General features: G+C 42.3%; 1 protein-coding gene across 1 annotated transcript in view; it reads right to left on the bottom strand.

Annotated features, from left to right (window-relative positions):
- Nucleotides 1-17,924, bottom strand: part of LOC147417533 (uncharacterized) — a 110,768-nt gene that overhangs the window by 75,471 nt on the left and 17,373 nt on the right. Inside the window, exons 2-12 of the mRNA XM_086507385.1 lie at nucleotides 13,813-13,853; nucleotides 12,049-12,151; nucleotides 11,853-11,960; nucleotides 11,026-11,142; nucleotides 10,770-10,920; nucleotides 10,422-10,672; nucleotides 10,146-10,334; nucleotides 9,997-10,073; nucleotides 9,314-9,431; nucleotides 9,153-9,236; nucleotides 8,878-8,973 (exon numbers count right to left, since the gene is read on the bottom strand). Coding sequence (XP_086363511.1) covers nucleotides 8,878-8,973; nucleotides 9,153-9,236; nucleotides 9,314-9,431; nucleotides 9,997-10,073; nucleotides 10,146-10,334; nucleotides 10,422-10,672; nucleotides 10,770-10,920; nucleotides 11,026-11,142; nucleotides 11,853-11,960; nucleotides 12,049-12,151; nucleotides 13,813-13,853 — 1,335 coding nt within the window. The remainder of the gene's footprint in view (nucleotides 1-8,877; nucleotides 8,974-9,152; nucleotides 9,237-9,313; nucleotides 9,432-9,996; nucleotides 10,074-10,145; nucleotides 10,335-10,421; nucleotides 10,673-10,769; nucleotides 10,921-11,025; nucleotides 11,143-11,852; nucleotides 11,961-12,048; nucleotides 12,152-13,812; nucleotides 13,854-17,924) is intronic.

The raw sequence follows: 17,924 nt of genomic DNA, 5'->3' as shown, positions 1-17,924 counted from the left end.
CATAAAATCTAATATCTAATATCTAACCAACCCAAATGATTCTCTCATATTAAACTGATCACTTAATGTGAGAGAATAAACGGGAACAAGGGTTAAGATATAGACATGTGCTTATAGATCTATCTCAACATGGGGCAAATGGTAAAGGGGCCCAAATGAGAGATGGTCTATCAAAGAGCAAGGCTAACCAATGGAGCATAAGACCTTAGGGTTAGCTTCATTGAAGACCTCCAATAATGTGTGTAAAAGTCCTTTGACCTTAGGTAAGCTAGGGCTGACCTTGAGGCGCGGGAACCCGACCTAGCTCGAGGTGCTTGTCCTGCTTGTCATGCTTGATGACTAAGGTGCTTGAGGTGCTTAATTATTGAGATGCTTGAGGTGCTTGACATGCTAGGGTTGCACTTAAGGTGAGAACCTAGCCCAAGCTTAAAGTGCTTAACGGCCAAGCTTGTGGTGGAAACTGGGCCTATGTATGAGGGGCTTGAGGTGTCAAAAAGTCAAATATTCAATCCCTACAAGGAGGGGGAGAGCCCTACATGAGGGGGGATGAGAGAGAACACCCACACACTCACACAAGGCATGGATGGTACAAAGAAAGCAAGAGGGACACTTGTCAAGTTCCTCCTCATGTTGCCCTCATGGTGTGCCTGAAGCCTATTGGTTGGCCATCCAAGGGGTCCAATAATAATTTAGGAGATTTAATTAATTGATTTAGCATTTATCTAGCCCTCTCTCTCAAAGGGGAAAGGGAGACACTTGTCTCAAGGCTACCCTTGCTGCTTATAATGCCTCCTGCTTGTGATTGGCTAGGCCTGGAGGGGTCCAATGAGCTTCAAGAATGAGCTAAAGGGGGGGGGGGTCGACCCAAGCAATCTAGGGGGTTGCTTAGGAGGTATACTCACCCACACACACTCACAAACACTCTCATTGTGTGCTATGCAAAGTGCAAGAGCTCCCTCTCCTTCTCCAAGCGAGTAGAGGTTGAGAGCCTACACCAACACTCTTGGATATGGAGTGCAAATCCAACCAAGAGCCATGCTTCAATACTTAAGCTTGCCATCTCCTCCTCCTTCATTACTATGCTATTATGTATGCTAGCAACAAGAGTTATGATAAGTGAGGAACTAATTCTTTCTCCTACGAAATGTTTCTTCTTCCTCTTCCCTACCCTCATTCCCTGCTAGCTCTCTCCACCTTCGAAGGTGTTTGAGGTCTTGCGACTGAGGCTTGAGATAGTTAAAGCTTTCTTCAAGTTTATGTTATGTTTGTGATGCATTAAGCTTTCCATCTTCATTGCATCACCTAGGTCACAAGGAACACAAAGATTGTATTGTAACAAGTCTCTCTTAATGGAAGAAATCATAATACAAATGCCGATTGGAGGGGGGACCGGCTCCACATAAATCCGGTCCTCAACTGTTGTCATGTTCTTTAAATTCTCTCTCTTGCAAAAGTATTGTTCATGCCAAGTTAACTAATTGCTATGATTATGTTGCTATCTTCAATTATGTTCACCCGCGATGCTCACAAAGTCATTACTCAAAAGTACTCTCATTAATTTCCACTACTCTCAAATTAAATAGGCCAATTCCATTACATTGGTATCAGAGCATTTGGTTTCTCTTTTCTTTCTTAAGAAGAGAGGTCCTTAAGTAGCCTATAAATGGTTGATGTTGTTAATTATATTAGGGTAAGTGGACCTCGGATCTATTATCGGTTTTGTTGAGCCCACTATGTGGGGGATGGTGCACACCTCGCGAGCTTTGGACTTAATAATGGAGTCTTTTTAAACTTGCCTATGGCTTTACCATTATTGAGCCATAAGAAGTCCGAAAGGAGCTAGCCCTTGGCAACTCTGCTATGTTAGACCTACTCCTCTACTCTCTATAATTAACCACTTCGATCCGTGGATGTAGATACTTAAAAGCCAATTTTCAAAGGCTAAGAGGAGTGGCAACTAAGGTTTTTAATTGCCAAAGCATATACTAAGTACATACATAAATTTTGTTAACATGGCTGACAATAATCAAGAGAGTAGAATAAACATTGATAGCTTTAATTTTGCACATGAAGGTGCTAATGATGATGCTCCCATGTTTGTGAATTATCTCGTCACTGGGTTGCAACAAGCTATGGGCAACCGTGCTTTGCAAGCCAAAGTTCCTCAACAACTTCGTACTTATGGAATTTCCCTTCCTCTCCAAGAGGAGAGAGCTTAGGAGGCCTCTTGAAGAGACCCCCAAAAGAAGACTCTCTCCCATTCGAGAGGAGGAATCCAAAGAGCAAGAAATCAATGAAAGTTTAAGTTCCTCTGAAGATGTGGCTCCACGAAGACGGCGGTCTAAACGATCACCCACTCCTCCCAAGAGGAAAAGATCAACACATAGTCCTTCTCCTCATCACTCTGAAAGGGAAGAGAGGAAACAAAAGAAGAAAAGGGCTAGGAAGAGGTCACCCTCTTCTCCTTCTTCTTCACCTTCCTCCTCTTTCGACGAAAGTTATGGCTCTTCTCCTAGAGAATACAAGAGGGGAGGACATCGCAAATCATTTCCTGTATGGCGAAGGTCACAAAAGCTAAAGAAGTTCAAGGAGGGAGGAAAGAGTATCTATTTTCTCACCTATGATGGCACCTTCGGTGCTATCGACAAAGTGTTGGCCTTCATCCAGCAATTTGATGCGGCCTTTGAAGATGAGGGCTTCACAGAGTCCTCCAAGCTACGCCATGTAGCTATGCACTTCCAAAAATCAGCTCGTCAATGGTGGACTAGCCTTCGTGGAAATGGTGAAGCTCCAAAGACATGGAAAACTCTACGAGTTTCCATCATGAAGCAATTCCTTGCAAGCGATGCAAAAGACAAAGTGCTTACTGAATGGCGCAGCTTGAAGCTCCTCTCCCATGAGTCTATCCACAAATATATAGACAAGTTTTGGGATTTACATCTCAACGCTACTGTCTTTCAAAAGATAGACTTTGCCGAGCAAAGGCAGCAATTCTGTGCGGGATTACCTGAAGAGATGGCAGAATACATCAACTCTCAACAGCTTGGTACTATTAGCGAAGTAATCCATCATACCATGGTTGCTTCACGCATCAATTTCCATCAAGGGGCTAGACGTAATGTCAAGCCCATGGAAAACAAGGACAAAAATGATGTAAAGGGGAAAACCAATGTTCAAAATACTTCCCAAGTCATTTCCAACAACAACAACAATCGGTCCAAGGAGAAGGGAGTTTACAAAGGTTAAAACAAACTCTCTCCTGAAGAGCTTGAAGCTTTTCGCAAGGACCATAAGTGTTTCAAGTGTGGGGAGCAAGGACACGGCTATCGTTCTTGCCCCAAGAAGAATACTCGCAATGAGACTCCTAGGGCTTCCACCATCGAAGCTCCAAAAGAGGATGCTCATTGCACAGCATCATCACTTTCCTATGCTTGGGGAAAGGTAAGAGAGCATGATGCCTTCATCTTGTTTGACCCTGGCTCTACCCTCAACTTCATATCAATAGAGTTGGCCACCAAGTTGGGCATTCAAGCTTTTGAGATGGGAGATATAGTAGTGGCTGATGCAACTTTCAAGGGACAACAAGCCTCTGTTACCCCTTGATTGGGAAGTTGAGGCTTCATGTCCAAAGCTATGTCGACAAAGAAGACTTCATCATCTCTCCTCTCCAACATGAGGATGTTATCCTAGGGGCACCATGGTTTGATCGCATGGCTGCCAACATGAAGTTCCCTGAAAGGAAATCTACTTCACCTACAGGGGAAAGAACATGTATATAGATGCTGGTGAGCGTGGTCGCACTATTCCACTTGTAAATCCTCTTGCTTTTGATAAGTCAATGAAGAGCTCAGTTTCTACGTACATGATTTTTGTCAAAGAGTCTCTAAAAGATACTAATGTTTCATCAAATGTAAATGGTAGGAATCAAGAAGAGTTAGACTTGTTTAATTTTCTAAAAGGATTCCAAGATGTGTTCATCGATGATATCCCTATGGACTTACCTCCAAAACGAGGGGATGATGACTATCGCATTGAGCTCCTTCCTGGAAGCTCACCACCTAACAAGCCTCCTTATCGAGTCTCACAAGCTCAACAAGAGGAGATCATGAGGCAAGTACAAGAGCTGGTAGACAAAGGGATGGTGAGGCCTAGTTCCTCTCCCTTTTGTTCTCCAGTCCTTTTAGTACAAAAGAAAGATGGTACATACCGTATGTATAAGGACTATCGAGCACTAAACCATATCACTATCAAAAACAAATTTCCCGTACCTCGGGTAGAAGATCTATTTGATAAGCTACAAGGCTCTACCTACTTCAGTAGGATTGACCTTAAGAGTGGCTATCATCAAATAAGGATAGTGGATGAAGATATCTTAAAGACCGCGTTTCGCACAACGTTTGGTCTTTATGAATATCTAGTCATGCCTTTTGGCTTGACCAATGCACCAGCTACGTTCAATCATTTGATGGAGAAAATTTTTAGACCGTACCGCAAATTCACTGGAGTATTCTTTGATGATATCATCATCTACTCCAAGTCTTTGGAGGAACATAAGCAACATCTCCAAGTGATTTTTCAAGCATTGAGGGAGAATAAGCTTTTTCTCAACCAAAAGAAAAGCGAATTCTTCCTTCAAGAGATTCAATACCTAGGTCATATTATCTCTAAAGATGGTATCCGAATGGATCCATCAAAGTTAGAGGTAATAAAAGCATGGCCTAACCCAAGAAATCCACATGAGCTAAGAAGCTTTGTTGGTATGTGCGCGTACTACAGACGCTTCATAGCAAAATTTTCTCAAGTAGCAGGACCACTACACGACTTAACTAAGAAGAACGTTAAGTTTGTATGGATTGCTAAGGAGCAAAATGCTTTTGAAAATCTCAAAGAGAAGCTTACTTCCCAACAAGTCCTCGTGCTTCCGGATCTCTCAAAGCCATTTGAGGTCCAATGTGATGCTTGTGGTGATTGCCTTGGAGCAGTTTTGCTTCAAGAAGGGCATGACATAGCATATGAGAGCCGAAGACTCAATATTGATGAACGAGTCTTGGGCATTTATGAGAAAGAGCTTTTAGCTGTTCTACATGCCCTAGACACATGGAAGCACTACCTATTGGGGACTCCATTTATCCTACGAACCGACCACCAAAGTCTCAAGTATTTCATGACGCAAACCAAGCTTTCCGACAAACAAATGAGGTGGGTGAATTTTCTTTCGCAATTTAATTTCCATATTGCTCACATAGCTGGTAAGCACAATCAAGTGGCCAATGCACTTTCACGATGACCCAAAGTTAATGCGGTTTCTATAGCTACTCACAATGATCTATCCTCTATGATAGATGAGTATGCTACTGACCCTGACTTTAGAGACATAATGTCAGCCCTTGCTTTGGGGAAGAAAGAGGAACCATTCAGCTTGCAGGATGGTTATCTTCTCCACGGCAATAGGCTATGTGTTACCCATTCCCTTCGTGAGAAAGTTATGTATGAATCCCATGCTCCTCCATATGCGGGGCATAGAGGTATTCAACCTACTCTCCGAGGAGTAGAGACGTACTTCTATTGGCCTACCATGAAAGTGGACATACAAGAGTATGTTTCAAAATGTGTAGTATGCCAAAAGACCAAGTATGATAGAGGGAAGCCATTGCCTATCCCAAATTCACCATGGGAAAGTATATCCATGGATTTCATCTTTGGATTACCCAAGTCTATCCATGGGAATACAGGAATATGGACAATAGTTGACAGGTTTAGCAAGCAAGCACATTTTATTCCTATCAAAAAGACTATTAAGGCACATCAAATGGCAACTCTCTTCATATCTCAGATTTTCAAGCACCATGGATTACCCACATCCATTGTGTCAGATAGAGATCCTAGAATGACCAGTAATTTCTGGAAAGGTCTCTTTGAAAATCTAGGAACAAGATTGAATTTCTCTTCGGCCTATCACCCACAAACGGATGGCCAAAGTAAGATAGCCAATCTTACGATACTCGATCTACTCAAGACTTATGTTACTGAAGTAGATCAACGCTCACAATGAGAAAAGTACTTACCTCTTGTAGAGTATGCCTACAATAATACTGCACATCCTTCTATGGGAAAAGCACCTTTTGAGATCATTGAGGGAAGACCTAAAAGTCCCTTGCTACTCAAAGTACATGGGAAGATCTTCGCCGCCAATGAGTATAGCCGTGACCTACAAGAATCTTTTCAAAAGATTAAAGAGGCTTTATCCATCTCTCAACAAAGACAAAAAGCTTCTGCTGATAAGCACAGAAGAACCTTAATGTTCAAAGAAAATGGTTGGGTCTTACTCAAGTTTCCTAAGGCTCGATTAAGGCAAACGACGGGTAAAAATCCTACGGGCCATCAAAAGTATTATGCTAAACTAGCAAAAAGATACTTTGGTCCTTTCCAAATCTTGAAGCCCATCAATGAGATGGCTTATCAACTCAAGTTGCCCAACCATTGGCTCATACACAATGCCTCTCATGTAAGCTTACTTAAGCCCTACAAAAGAGAGCCACCAACTGAACCAATTATTGAAGACCCTCCCGAAGTCGAAGACCAAGAAGAGGTGCTACAACCCGAAGCTGTCCTTCGGCATAAAGACAAGGTACTACGACATGGTAAGATTATCCAACGGTATCTTATTAAGTTCAAATATTATCCTTTTCAAGATGCTAGATGGATGCAAGGAATACAGCTTGAGGATAGTATGAACCTTGTCAATGCTTACAATGCTACATTAGAGTAAGTAAATGTACAAATTTCTTTTAAATGACTAATGTTTTTGTCTTATAAGACTAGTTCTCTTTTTAATTGTGCACAAATTTAACTATTATGCATGCTTAGAATCATGTTTGTGACGATGACGTCTCTCAAACACCAAGTAGAATTTGTCACTCTACTTTGGGAGAATGAAATGGACTAAAGAGCAGACATGCTTGCGGCAGCTATGTCTCCCAAGCACCAAATGGATTAGTCATCCATCTTGGAAAGATATCGTAGGGTAAAAAGGGATTCTCTACCCGCTAAGTAAAATTGACTAACGACTAAGGCTTTAGCTCTTCTACCTCATAGTCGATGACGACTATGATTTCAAGAGAGAGATAATGTCATAAAATCTAATATCTAATATCTAACCAACCCAAATGATTCTCTCATATTAAACTGATCACTTAATGTGAGAGAATAAACGGGAACAAGGGTTAAGATATAGACATGTGCTTATAGATCTATCTCAACATGGGGCAAATGGTAAAGGGGTCCAAATGAGAGATGGTCTATCAAAGAGCAAGGCTAACCAATGGAGCATAAGACCTTAGGGTTAGCTTCATTGAAGACCTCCAATAATGTGTGTAAAAGTCCTTTGACCTTAGGTAAGCTAGGGCTGACCTTGAGGCGCGGGAACCCGACCTAGCTCGAGGTGCTTGTCCTGCTTGTCATGCTTGATGACTAAGGTGCTTGAGGTGCTTAATTATTGAGATGCTTGAGGTGCTTGACATGCTAGGGTTGCACTTAAGGTGAGAACCTAGCCCAAGCTTAAAGTGCTTAACGGCCAAGCTTGTGGTGGAAACTGGGCCTATGTATGAGGGGCTTGAGGTGTCAAAAAGTCAAATATTCAATCCCTACAAGGAGGGGGCGAGCCCTACATGAGGGGGGATGAGAGAGAACACCCACACACTCACACAAGGCATGGATGATACAAAGAAAGCAAGAGGGACACTTGTCAAGTTCCTCCTCATGTTGCCCTCATGGTGTGCCTGAAGCCTATTGGTTGGCCATCCAAGGGGTCCAATAATAATTTAGGAGATTTAATTAATTGATTTAGCATTTATCTAGCCCTCTCTCTCAAAGGGGAAAGGGAGACACTTGTCTCAAGGCTACCCTTGCTGCTTATAATGCCTCTTGCTTGTGATTGGCTAGGCCTGGAGGGGTCCAATGAGCTTCAAGAATGAGCTAAAGGGGGGGGGGGTCGACCCAAGCAATCTAGGGGGTTGCTTAGGAGGTATACTCACCCACACACACTCACAAACACTCTCATTGTGTGCTATGCAAAGTGCAAGAGCTCCCTCTCCTTCTCCAAGCGAGTAGAGGTTGAGAGCCTACACCAACACTCTTGGATATGGAGTGCAAATCCAACCAAGAGCCATGCTTCAATACTTAAGCTTGCCATCTCCTCCTCCTTCATTACTATGCTATTATGTATGCTAGCAACAAGAGTTATGATAAGTGAGGAACTAATTCTTTCTCCTACGAAATGTTTCTTCTTCCTCTTCCCTACCCTCATTCCCTGCTAGCTCTCTCCACCTTCGAAGGTGTTTGAGGTCTTGGGACTGAGGCTTGAGATAGTTAAAGCTTTCTTCAAGTTTATGTTATGTTTGTGATGCATTAAGCTTTCCATCTTCATTGCATCACCTAGGTCACAAGGAACACAAAGATTGTATTGTAACAAGTCTCTCTTAATGGGAGAAATCATAATACAGATGCCTATTGGAGGGGGGACCGGCTCCACATAAAATCCGGTGCTCAACTGTTGTCATGTTCTCTAAATTCTCTCTCTTGCAAAAGTATTGTTCATGCCAAGTTAACTAATTGCTATGATTATGTTGCTATCTTCAATTATGTTCACCGCTATGCTCACAAAGTCATTACTCAAAAGTACTCTCATTGATTTCCGCTACTCTCAAATTAAATAGGCCAATTCCATTACACCACTTTAAGATGCTAGAAAAAACGCTACGAGAGGACCCTACTAGTGATCGATTACCTTGCAACGTCACCGTACAGAACAGTTTTACTTCTATCCATGAAACTTGACTAAAAGATTACATGCTGTATCACTACTTTAAGTAAGAATACCTTTTTTTGCATTTCAAACAAAAGTAGGATATTTTTGTCTGTGACAATACTAGGTGCAGTCCCTTCACCTTGTTGTGGTACAGTTGCCAAGATAAGCTGTCAAAAGTAGCAAAATGCATTAATACAAAAAAATAGCCATACTAAAAATATCATAATATCAAATCACAAGCCTTGGCATGCATGGCAGAGGCTCAATAGATAGAGAAACAACAAATCATGCCAAAATCTCAACTATACAGAAAATTTAGAAAGCGCACAATCCTGTTCCAGCTTACCTGCTCGATTCTGTAAAAGGGTGATAAATGCCTATCAAAAAAATCTTTTTCTGCAGCGGCCTGGCTATTGTGACTCACCCATAACTGTACAGTGAGGCAAAAATCAAGTTGTTAACTTGCAATCATGCAGACCCTTCCATTTTTTGTGATAATCCTTGTACCTTCTCAGGATCTGTTTCAACGCTTAGAAAAACCAAGCCTAAACAAAACAGTAACACAAGTGTCCCTGCTGCTCCCAAAACAAGCCCAGGATTTCTTGCTACATAGATACCTAACCACCTGCAAAACGTAACAGAAGCATCAGATGCTGAGCCTCTGCTCACAGAGGACCATGCATTGTACAAACTGCATCTTACGAGAGCTGATATTCCTTGAGCATAAAGCAAGTGAAGCCAAGAAATTCTTCCATAAGAAACTCAACTCCTTTCAAAACTATGGTTGGACATAAATATGAGCCCATAATACAGCCCCCCCCCCACACACACACACACACAAAGCATACTCTAATACAAAGAACAAACTTGCTATTATCCAGCCAGCCAGCCAAAAGCAAGGAGCAAATAGCTCACATTAACGCAACAATGATCCAAATATATGGCTGGTTGCTTATTAGATGAAATCATAATGAAGTAAACAACAGCACAGAACGATAGTAATAAACAGTGGTGGACATCCCTACATCCCAGCATGATGCATCCTTCATTTGCAAGATACTTGTGTATGATACACCACACAATGTAGTCTTACAACACTTCGCCATCAGAGGGACCATTGGAACAAAAATTATGAAGATAATTTTGAATGGCATTGCTAAAAGGGTACTATGGACTGATGAGAAAATTACCTAAAAAATCTAGATAATAGATTCTGCACAAAAGGTTTCTGCAAGTCATAATTGTCAGCAGGTTCACTTTCAAGCACCTGCACCGTGTCATAAGTTGGCTTTATTCTGTAATAAAGCCAATTTAGCTGCACAAAGAACCTGACACTCACCTGCACAATTGGCTTTTCGAAATCCTTGTCATCCACTGTATGTAATTCACTTTCCTCTTCAAACTTCAGAAGTGGCTCCATCACACTTAGTGCATGATCATTTTTCCTTGCATGGCTGGACCAGACTCCATAAATGGCACAAACGACCACAATGTACAAAAAGGCCATGGTAAAATCAATGCAGCGTACCTGCAGCTTCAAAAAGGTAGTCACATCCAAGAATCTATGTATGCTTGCAAATCTATAAAAGACAAAAAGCACGATTTTTGGATAAACCTGGATAAAACCAGCATGCAAAATGCAATTCTGATCAGAATCGTGCGATGGAGAGGGTGTCGCATTCCCACAAAAGCTAGCAGCTGGGCAGTCTCCACACGAGCAAGCCAAAGAAGTATCCCAGCATGGAACTACAGGCACATTCAAGGGCTGCATAGGAAGTGGACTCGCATTAACTGATGGGAAGTGGATTGCGAAAGGAGAGCCAGGTTCAAAAAGCTCAGCCTTCCTACCAATAAAGGAAAACCAAGCTGCAACCAAACAAGAAGGGGTCATCCAAAACTTAAAGAGTACAATGTTCGAACGCTCCATATGAATCAGCCTTAACTATGCAGTGTCTATTCACACCTGCAGCATTTTTCGCACCCCCTCCAATGAAATCCATAGCTCGTGTGTTTGAGGCACCAAACTTTACATCCTTGCAAGAATCATAAAGCTGCAAACCATACTCCTCTGTCACGAAAAAGTCTATCCCCATGACAGTTGCATTGTCTGAACCCTGCAATTATGGAAATCCTTGACTGGTTGTCTTGCATACGTTGATATTTCAATGGGTAGCAATTACTATATGACGAAAAAATGGCTTACAAGCAAAAGATAGTACCTCTGCTACTAATGTCACATTGATGAAAAGGCTTTGATTTGGAGAGCAAGAGAGCTCACAGAAAAGGTTCAGAAAATTGCGCAAGCAAGCAGGACAACCGACAAGAAAGGGTACCGCCTGTACATCCTCAAATTGATAAGAATCATAGAGAGTTTTTTTCTCTAATGCAACCAGCTCCTAAATAGATATTGCCCACATAGCTAATGTGATAACAAGATCCCTGTCTAGCAAACCTTATCATGTGCCTTCAAATGGTTCAGCACTAGTAACTACACTCCAAGCAAAACAGATCAGAAAAATAGACACTTGGATAACACAGATCTGAAGAGCACAAGGAATGACAACAGAATGAACACAACGAACGAGGCCCATATACAATTTCCACGAGTGCAAGCATTTACACAAATTGCCAAAGGTGAATCAAATACGACAAAAGGAAAGCCTTGATCTGAACATTTGAATCACCTATGCAAAGCTCAAACATAATATCAATCCTGTCCTGCCATGTAGAAGAATCAATACAGACCTTAGCTACCTTAAATGTGACCTGGAAATATTTTCTAATGCTGGCCTCAGAACAAGACAGTAACACTCAAATTCCATATATTTGCATTAGACTGAGTGCGAGATAAAACACACAAGAAACTCGCCTTAGACAAGGCGAAGAGTGAGCCAGCCGCCTAAAGTGTTTCAGGTCGCGATGTGCTAGAAATAATAAGGTCTTCTTGTGGGACCGCACAAAATTTTATGAGGGATGCAGCGTTTATGCTTAAGCAAACAAAATTAAAAAACAATAAACACCACAACATGCATAGCAACTATCCAACCTGCTGAACCTGGGTCCGCAAAATGCTGAACTGTTCAGCAGTGCAGCATACATTCCCTGTAAGAGTTGGGCACAAACTTTGAATCTTTGCAGAAAGTAAAGCATCAGGCTGCAAAGGCAGTAAAGAGAGTGTCATCAGATTACAGCTATGCAGATGATATTAGAAGCTTGATAGACAAACTTTGTAATGCCAATACCTCTGTGGCTGGTACATAGGCTGGACAATTTAAAGCTTTTCCATCCTCTCGAGTTCCACAAATTCCATACATAGCACAGAAATCCTCTTCATGAACAATCCTGCTAAACAAACAGAACAGTAAGCAATGTATAGAGAATACCATGATGAGGATAGTTTTTGCCTCTCTGTTCTCTCTACCAGGATTATCACATGATCATCACCATAGCCTCCTTCACCGAGTTCCCTCCTCAGCACTGGATTTCAGGAGCCACCTTCAGCAAGTGAACTGGTCTCTATCCTGGCTGACAGCTCCTTGTCTGCTCCAGTGCAGCGCTTTGGTGATTGTCTTGTGGCATCCTCCTGCAACTCTCTTGGTGATGTCAGTTGTTTTTTCTCTTTCATCTTCGTCATCAACTGCTCCCTCCCTTCTGCTCTTCCCTGCCTTGTCAGATGGGATTGTGGGCAATGCTTCTCTACGGGATCGGCAATCGCAAAGCATGGACAGGTATGTCTACTCAATATGTGCGGCATTCAATGCATTAATGTACTACACTATCACGCTATTGCAACATTCCCTAATCTTCTTTGTAGGCAAACTAGTCGAGAGATCCTTGAAGGTGGGGGAGTCAATCAAACCATATGGAACACTAAGGTGTTTCTACAGCCAAACTCCATTGGTGCTCCAAAGAACATGCTCGTGCCAACTCTATTACGTCATGGTGCATGACACAAGATTCTCAAGGATGTTTTCCACACTCTCATGTACAGAATGGCACGTCAAAGAGAGCGCCACTACAGTTGGGTAGGTGTTGCCCAACATTGAGCTACTGCTATTGCAGATGTTTCCCTTATAATAACTTCTTGTGGATATTATAAGGATCACTTCCCAACTTGTCTGGTCTAGAAGAGAATCATCAGGTTCTCTCCAATTAGAGAGTTCACACTCAAGTGTTTGTATTCATAGAACCACTTTCTCTCCAAGAACCCAAAGAAATCTTTGGAAAGTTCAGCATTATGCTGACTGATGTTTTTCTGCTACTCCCCTGCACCAATTAATGATTGCTCTAGTATATGCACCATCTCAGCCTCCCCCTTGGGTACATGATCTTCAAGATACTATTTGGAGGGAGTTGTGCCAGCTTTTAAAAAAGTTATGGCATTCTCGCCTGCCTCACACCGTTTGTTTTATGGAAATGCCTTTTGGGTGAATTGCCTTTGGAAAATATTTGCAAGAACACAAATTGCTGATGCCAGATGTGTTAGATATCCTGAATCATTAGTTCACATTTTCTAGCATTGTTCACATTCCTTACATCTTCATTGGCAGATCTCAATTGCATAATTTGGCAGACAATTTTGGCTTTTGAGTGTGCTCCCTTGTGGCCTTCCACAACATCATACTTTTCTTTATCTAACTCAGATACTTGTTTCTCTTACTGCATGGCTATCCCACAATTCCCTGATGCTTCATGGTGTGGTCATGGCCATGGACCGATTGGCAGGTTATAGGCTTCTCTACGGCAGTCCCTTGAGTTCTCTGTTAAATTGGGAAAACTCCCAGTTCGTATTTCCTTTGTAGGTTGTCCTCAGAGATTTCCAACTAGTAATTAAAGTAATCATTGAAAAAAGTATACGTGGGGGTGTGCGCACGTGCACGCGCATCACGTGTGTTTGGTGGGTGAGTGGGCCTGCACTTGTATGTATGCTTGTTGGTGCAGATGTCTGTACATTAAGGTGAAAGGGAATTTTGTAAAATAAAAAAACAGAAGCTTCTGATACATACACTGATCCATCCTCCACAGCTCTTGTTCTTGAGAATGCTATCTGCAGTAACAAATCAGTATTCAGGTCGATTGGCACTCAGAAAAGGCAAAAGGAAAACTGGCTTTCACTTGGTTGTTGAGACGGCTTTACCAGACAGACAACCAGTCTTTACCTTAAAATGGTTCCACAGGCATTATTAGTTTGAGCCCTTCTTGAAGTTAGCACATGATATAATTTCTAGCAGCATGGTCTATTTAACATGTATAGGAAACAAGTAGACAATACGCAGTCAAGTACTAAAAACGATGAACTTGAAAAACACATTACAAACTGGGCAATAGAGTCAAAGCACCAGTAATACCCCTTTCCCTAAAGTTGTTGCGTTCTGCTTTACACAAAAACAAGTACTTTATAAGGTCATGTAGAGATTTGAAGACCAACAAAGATCAGTACAAAGTTGGGCACAGGTTTCAAAGGCAACCGGTCACTTTGGCCGTTTTCCAATGGTCGGTCAAGCCATGTTTGGGGTGCCGCTTTTGCCCTATTTGAGGCACCTTTTGTGTAAGAAATATGACCACACAGTGGAAGATAGATTCTTTATGAGCAAACAATACACATATAATAATAGATAGGAAAAGCTTCCAACCATGTGCTTCTGTAAGAAGCTTTGATAGTTAAGCAGAAACAACAGAGAGAGATCACCATATACATGCGAGAACTGTAGCAATAGCCTGAAAAGCGCTACAAAGAAGAGCATCATACATGCTATTCTTAACATTTTGTTAAAAATAGTCATTTTAATGACTCCCAAAATCTACATGGAGTAAACCGTAATATATTTATAGATACCAACAATGGGGAACACTCTTACTTTGCTCGTCATGTAGGACGACTTTTGGGGATTTCAGAACAAGGGGTGTTGTAAAGTTCCAAGGTTTGTTCAAGGTGAATCCGATTATGTTTTGTGATAGTTTCTAGAGGAGGATAGTCTATGACTCATGAGTGGTTTCCAATTGTGGTAAGATAGTTCTCCACCCACTTGCAGTTAGATAGTTCATAGGGAGAGGATAAGGAATGGAATGCTCTTTGGTTTTGAAGAACTCCATGCTTCTCAAATGGTTTAAGGTGTGGGATTGGGAGGTGGTGGGATGTATTTAAGACCTAAATCTAAGCATTTCTTTTCATTAAATCTTGAGAGGGCATGGGATGAGATTGTGCACAACATTGAAAGAAATGGCATTATTATAGGAGTAGGTCAGTTGCTTACGAAAGATAGAAAGCTTGTAGGCATGTGGGTTGATAAGGGGGGAAAAAATCTCCCTTCTTAGCTTCTTACAAGTATGTTCACCGTATATAAAGGGGTTCGTTGGGCTTGTGGATGAGGGGCATGTAGAGGTGGGCAAAATCATAGAAGAGGGGCAAGCTGAGGGTACATCAAGAGTCCAAAGGTCTGGGAGGAGAGGGGGCTTGTAAAACATTAAATGCATCCATGTGGTCGGTGTGCTTGCCCTAGTCCCTAGTCCCTTTCCCTTTTTCCTGAATTTGTAGCATTGAGATTGAGAGTATGCTTAGATTCTTAGGGTATGGTGGATTTAGGGTTTGAAGTAGGTGGAAGCTTGGGGGAAAAGAGGGTATGAATGCGTTAAGGGGATATTTAGGAGAGGAATTAGTTTTAAAAGCTTCAAAAATCAAAAGCTTCTGGTCCAAAAGCAATGCCAAAAAGCTGCCAGCGCGTTTGCGGAATTCCATAGAACTGCCACGTCAGCAGTAAGCGCAAAACGCGGAGCATCCGTACAACTGCCACATCATCAGTTTTTGCATGAGTGTTTCTTTGTGGGTCCTGCTTTATTTTACTTCCTTTATGTCACTGGGGCCCCATCGGACGGGGTCCCCATAAGTTGGTAGGACTTCTTCTACTGTAACTTGTTCTTCTTAGGGTTTAGGCCCCTTGGCCGGCATCTGTAAGTTGGCCCCATTCTTCAAGGCTTTGACACGTCAGCAGGTTGTGACAGTAGGCCGAGGCGGACCGTACTCTTCGTGAGCATCTTCTTCGTGATCTCTTCCCGCATCCCCAGATGCAGAGGAAGTCTATTGTTCGTTGTTGAAATCCATAAGTGCCACGAGAAAAGGATCGGATTTCCCGGTAGAAGAGAAATCGGCCGCGCTCTGATACCACTATAACAAACTTGGACACTAAGTCAAGATTCTACAGCGACACAGCAGAGATTCACTTCAAAACAGTTCACAATTCACAATTGATTCGACACGGCTCGGCGGAGTTCCGTGCCTAGAGATGTTGGCCCCAAAGACCGGCGCCCCTTTCGGTATTTCTTTTTGTATTAATCTGAGTTCAAAGTACAAGAGAGTGGGAGGGTTCTCACTCTCAGACTCGGCATCCAGATGCTCTGAGTTGTGAGGACCCTGCCCACTTATTTATAAGTTACAAAGGATGCCCAAAAGCAGTAGTCAAAAGCTTCTCCAAAAATAAAGCAATTTTATCCAAAAGCTGCCAGTACAGTTCAGCCAGCGCTAAAGCAAGTTTCCGTACAGCTTTTGCCACATCACCAATGCAACCTTACGCAAAAAGCAGATTTCCGTACTGTCCTACTTTTCGCGCCGCAATTCACGAAACTGCCACGTCAGCAATGCAACCGGTTTTCCGGGCAGGTTGCCACATGTCACTGCCGCCCATGTCCGGTCTGCTGCCTGTGTGTGCCACGTCAATGGTTTGTGACAGTGAGGGCTTAATTAAGTGTTACCTTGTGTTGAAGTCAAGAGCTTGAAGCTATGTGTTGAGGTTGAAGGATTAAACTAGGCCGTGTCCGCTTGGTGCAGTTGAGTTATTGAGGCCGCATTGCTATTGTAGTGAAGCCGGGAGGTTATTTTGAGGTGGACGTTGAGCTGAGGCTAAAGGCTATCGACATTTTTGTGGACGCTAAGAGAGTTTGTACGCTATCGACAAGTAGTTCAGCTCATGAGGTGCTCTACAAGTGGTCTACAGGTGTATTTGTGACGGGTTTTATGGTTAGGGTTTTTGCGACGAGGTCATAGGCGCATCTGATCACTATGTTGTTTGCCCAGTCACAGATTCTCTCTCCTTAGAAAGGTGGTCCATGCTAATCTCCTAATCAGAGCCAGAAGCCTCTATGTTGTGCACGATTTCTTTTCTCTTTATGTCTTGTACTGGCATCTATGATCTTCTCTATGGCATTGACGGATTCTCGGAATGAGCTTCGGGTTTTGAGGTAACTTGATTGAGTTTTGCAGATCTTCAATGTTGCACTGATAGATTCTTGGGATGAGCTTTGGGTTTTGAACTAACTTGATTGAGTTTTGCAGATCCCGATGGAGGGGCCTAAAGCCTAGTGAAGAAGAAGAAACAAAAAAATCCAAACTTATGAAGTCCTGCCGAGTGGTCCAAATTAATAATGGGTTAGGATTAATAATCCTAACCCCCAAACAACTTACAGAACCTTGGCCAAGGAGCCTAAACTATAGCAAAAGCAAATGCTTTTAGACTTCAATTTCATGTACAACTTTTGATTTTGGGCTAAGGGCCTTTAAATATGTAACTAGGTGTCTCTCTCTAGCATCATATATGATTCTAGCCGTGTGGAGAAGCACAGGAGAGCCCCTCAACTTGTACCTCTGTCAATTAATAATAAAAAAATACCGAAAGGGGCACCAATCTTTGGGGCCAGAGCCATCTAGGGGTGGAATTCTCACCTCGATTCTCTCTCTGTTTCCCTTTATTTTACAGTTATTCATGTCACAACACGGGGCACCACGTGCCAATAGAAAAGAACAGACTGAACATGTAACAAACTTAGACACCCCAAGTCAAGATTGTACCGCGACACAACAAACATTCACTTCAAAACAATTCACAAAAATTGACACGGCCCGGCGTAGTTCCGTGCCCAAAGGTATTGGCCCCAAAGACTGGCGCCCCTTTCGGTATTTCTTTTTGTATTAATCTGTGTTCAAGTACAAGAGAGCCGGTAGGTGCTCACTATCAGACTCTGCATCCAAATGCTCTGAGAAGTGAGGCCTTGCCCACTTATTTAAAGGTACAAGGGATGCCCAAAAGCAGAGCCCCAAAATCTCTAAATTCAAAAGCTTTTAACTAAA

Source organism: Adiantum capillus-veneris, chromosome 30, assembly GCF_014529385.1.
Source record: "Adiantum capillus-veneris isolate H3 chromosome 30, ASM1452938v2, whole genome shotgun sequence".
NCBI classification, from domain to species: Eukaryota; Viridiplantae; Streptophyta; class Polypodiopsida; order Polypodiales; family Pteridaceae; genus Adiantum; species Adiantum capillus-veneris.
The sequence above is the reverse complement of the archived record's forward strand: the minus strand, read 5'-3'. Positions and strand labels throughout refer to the sequence as shown.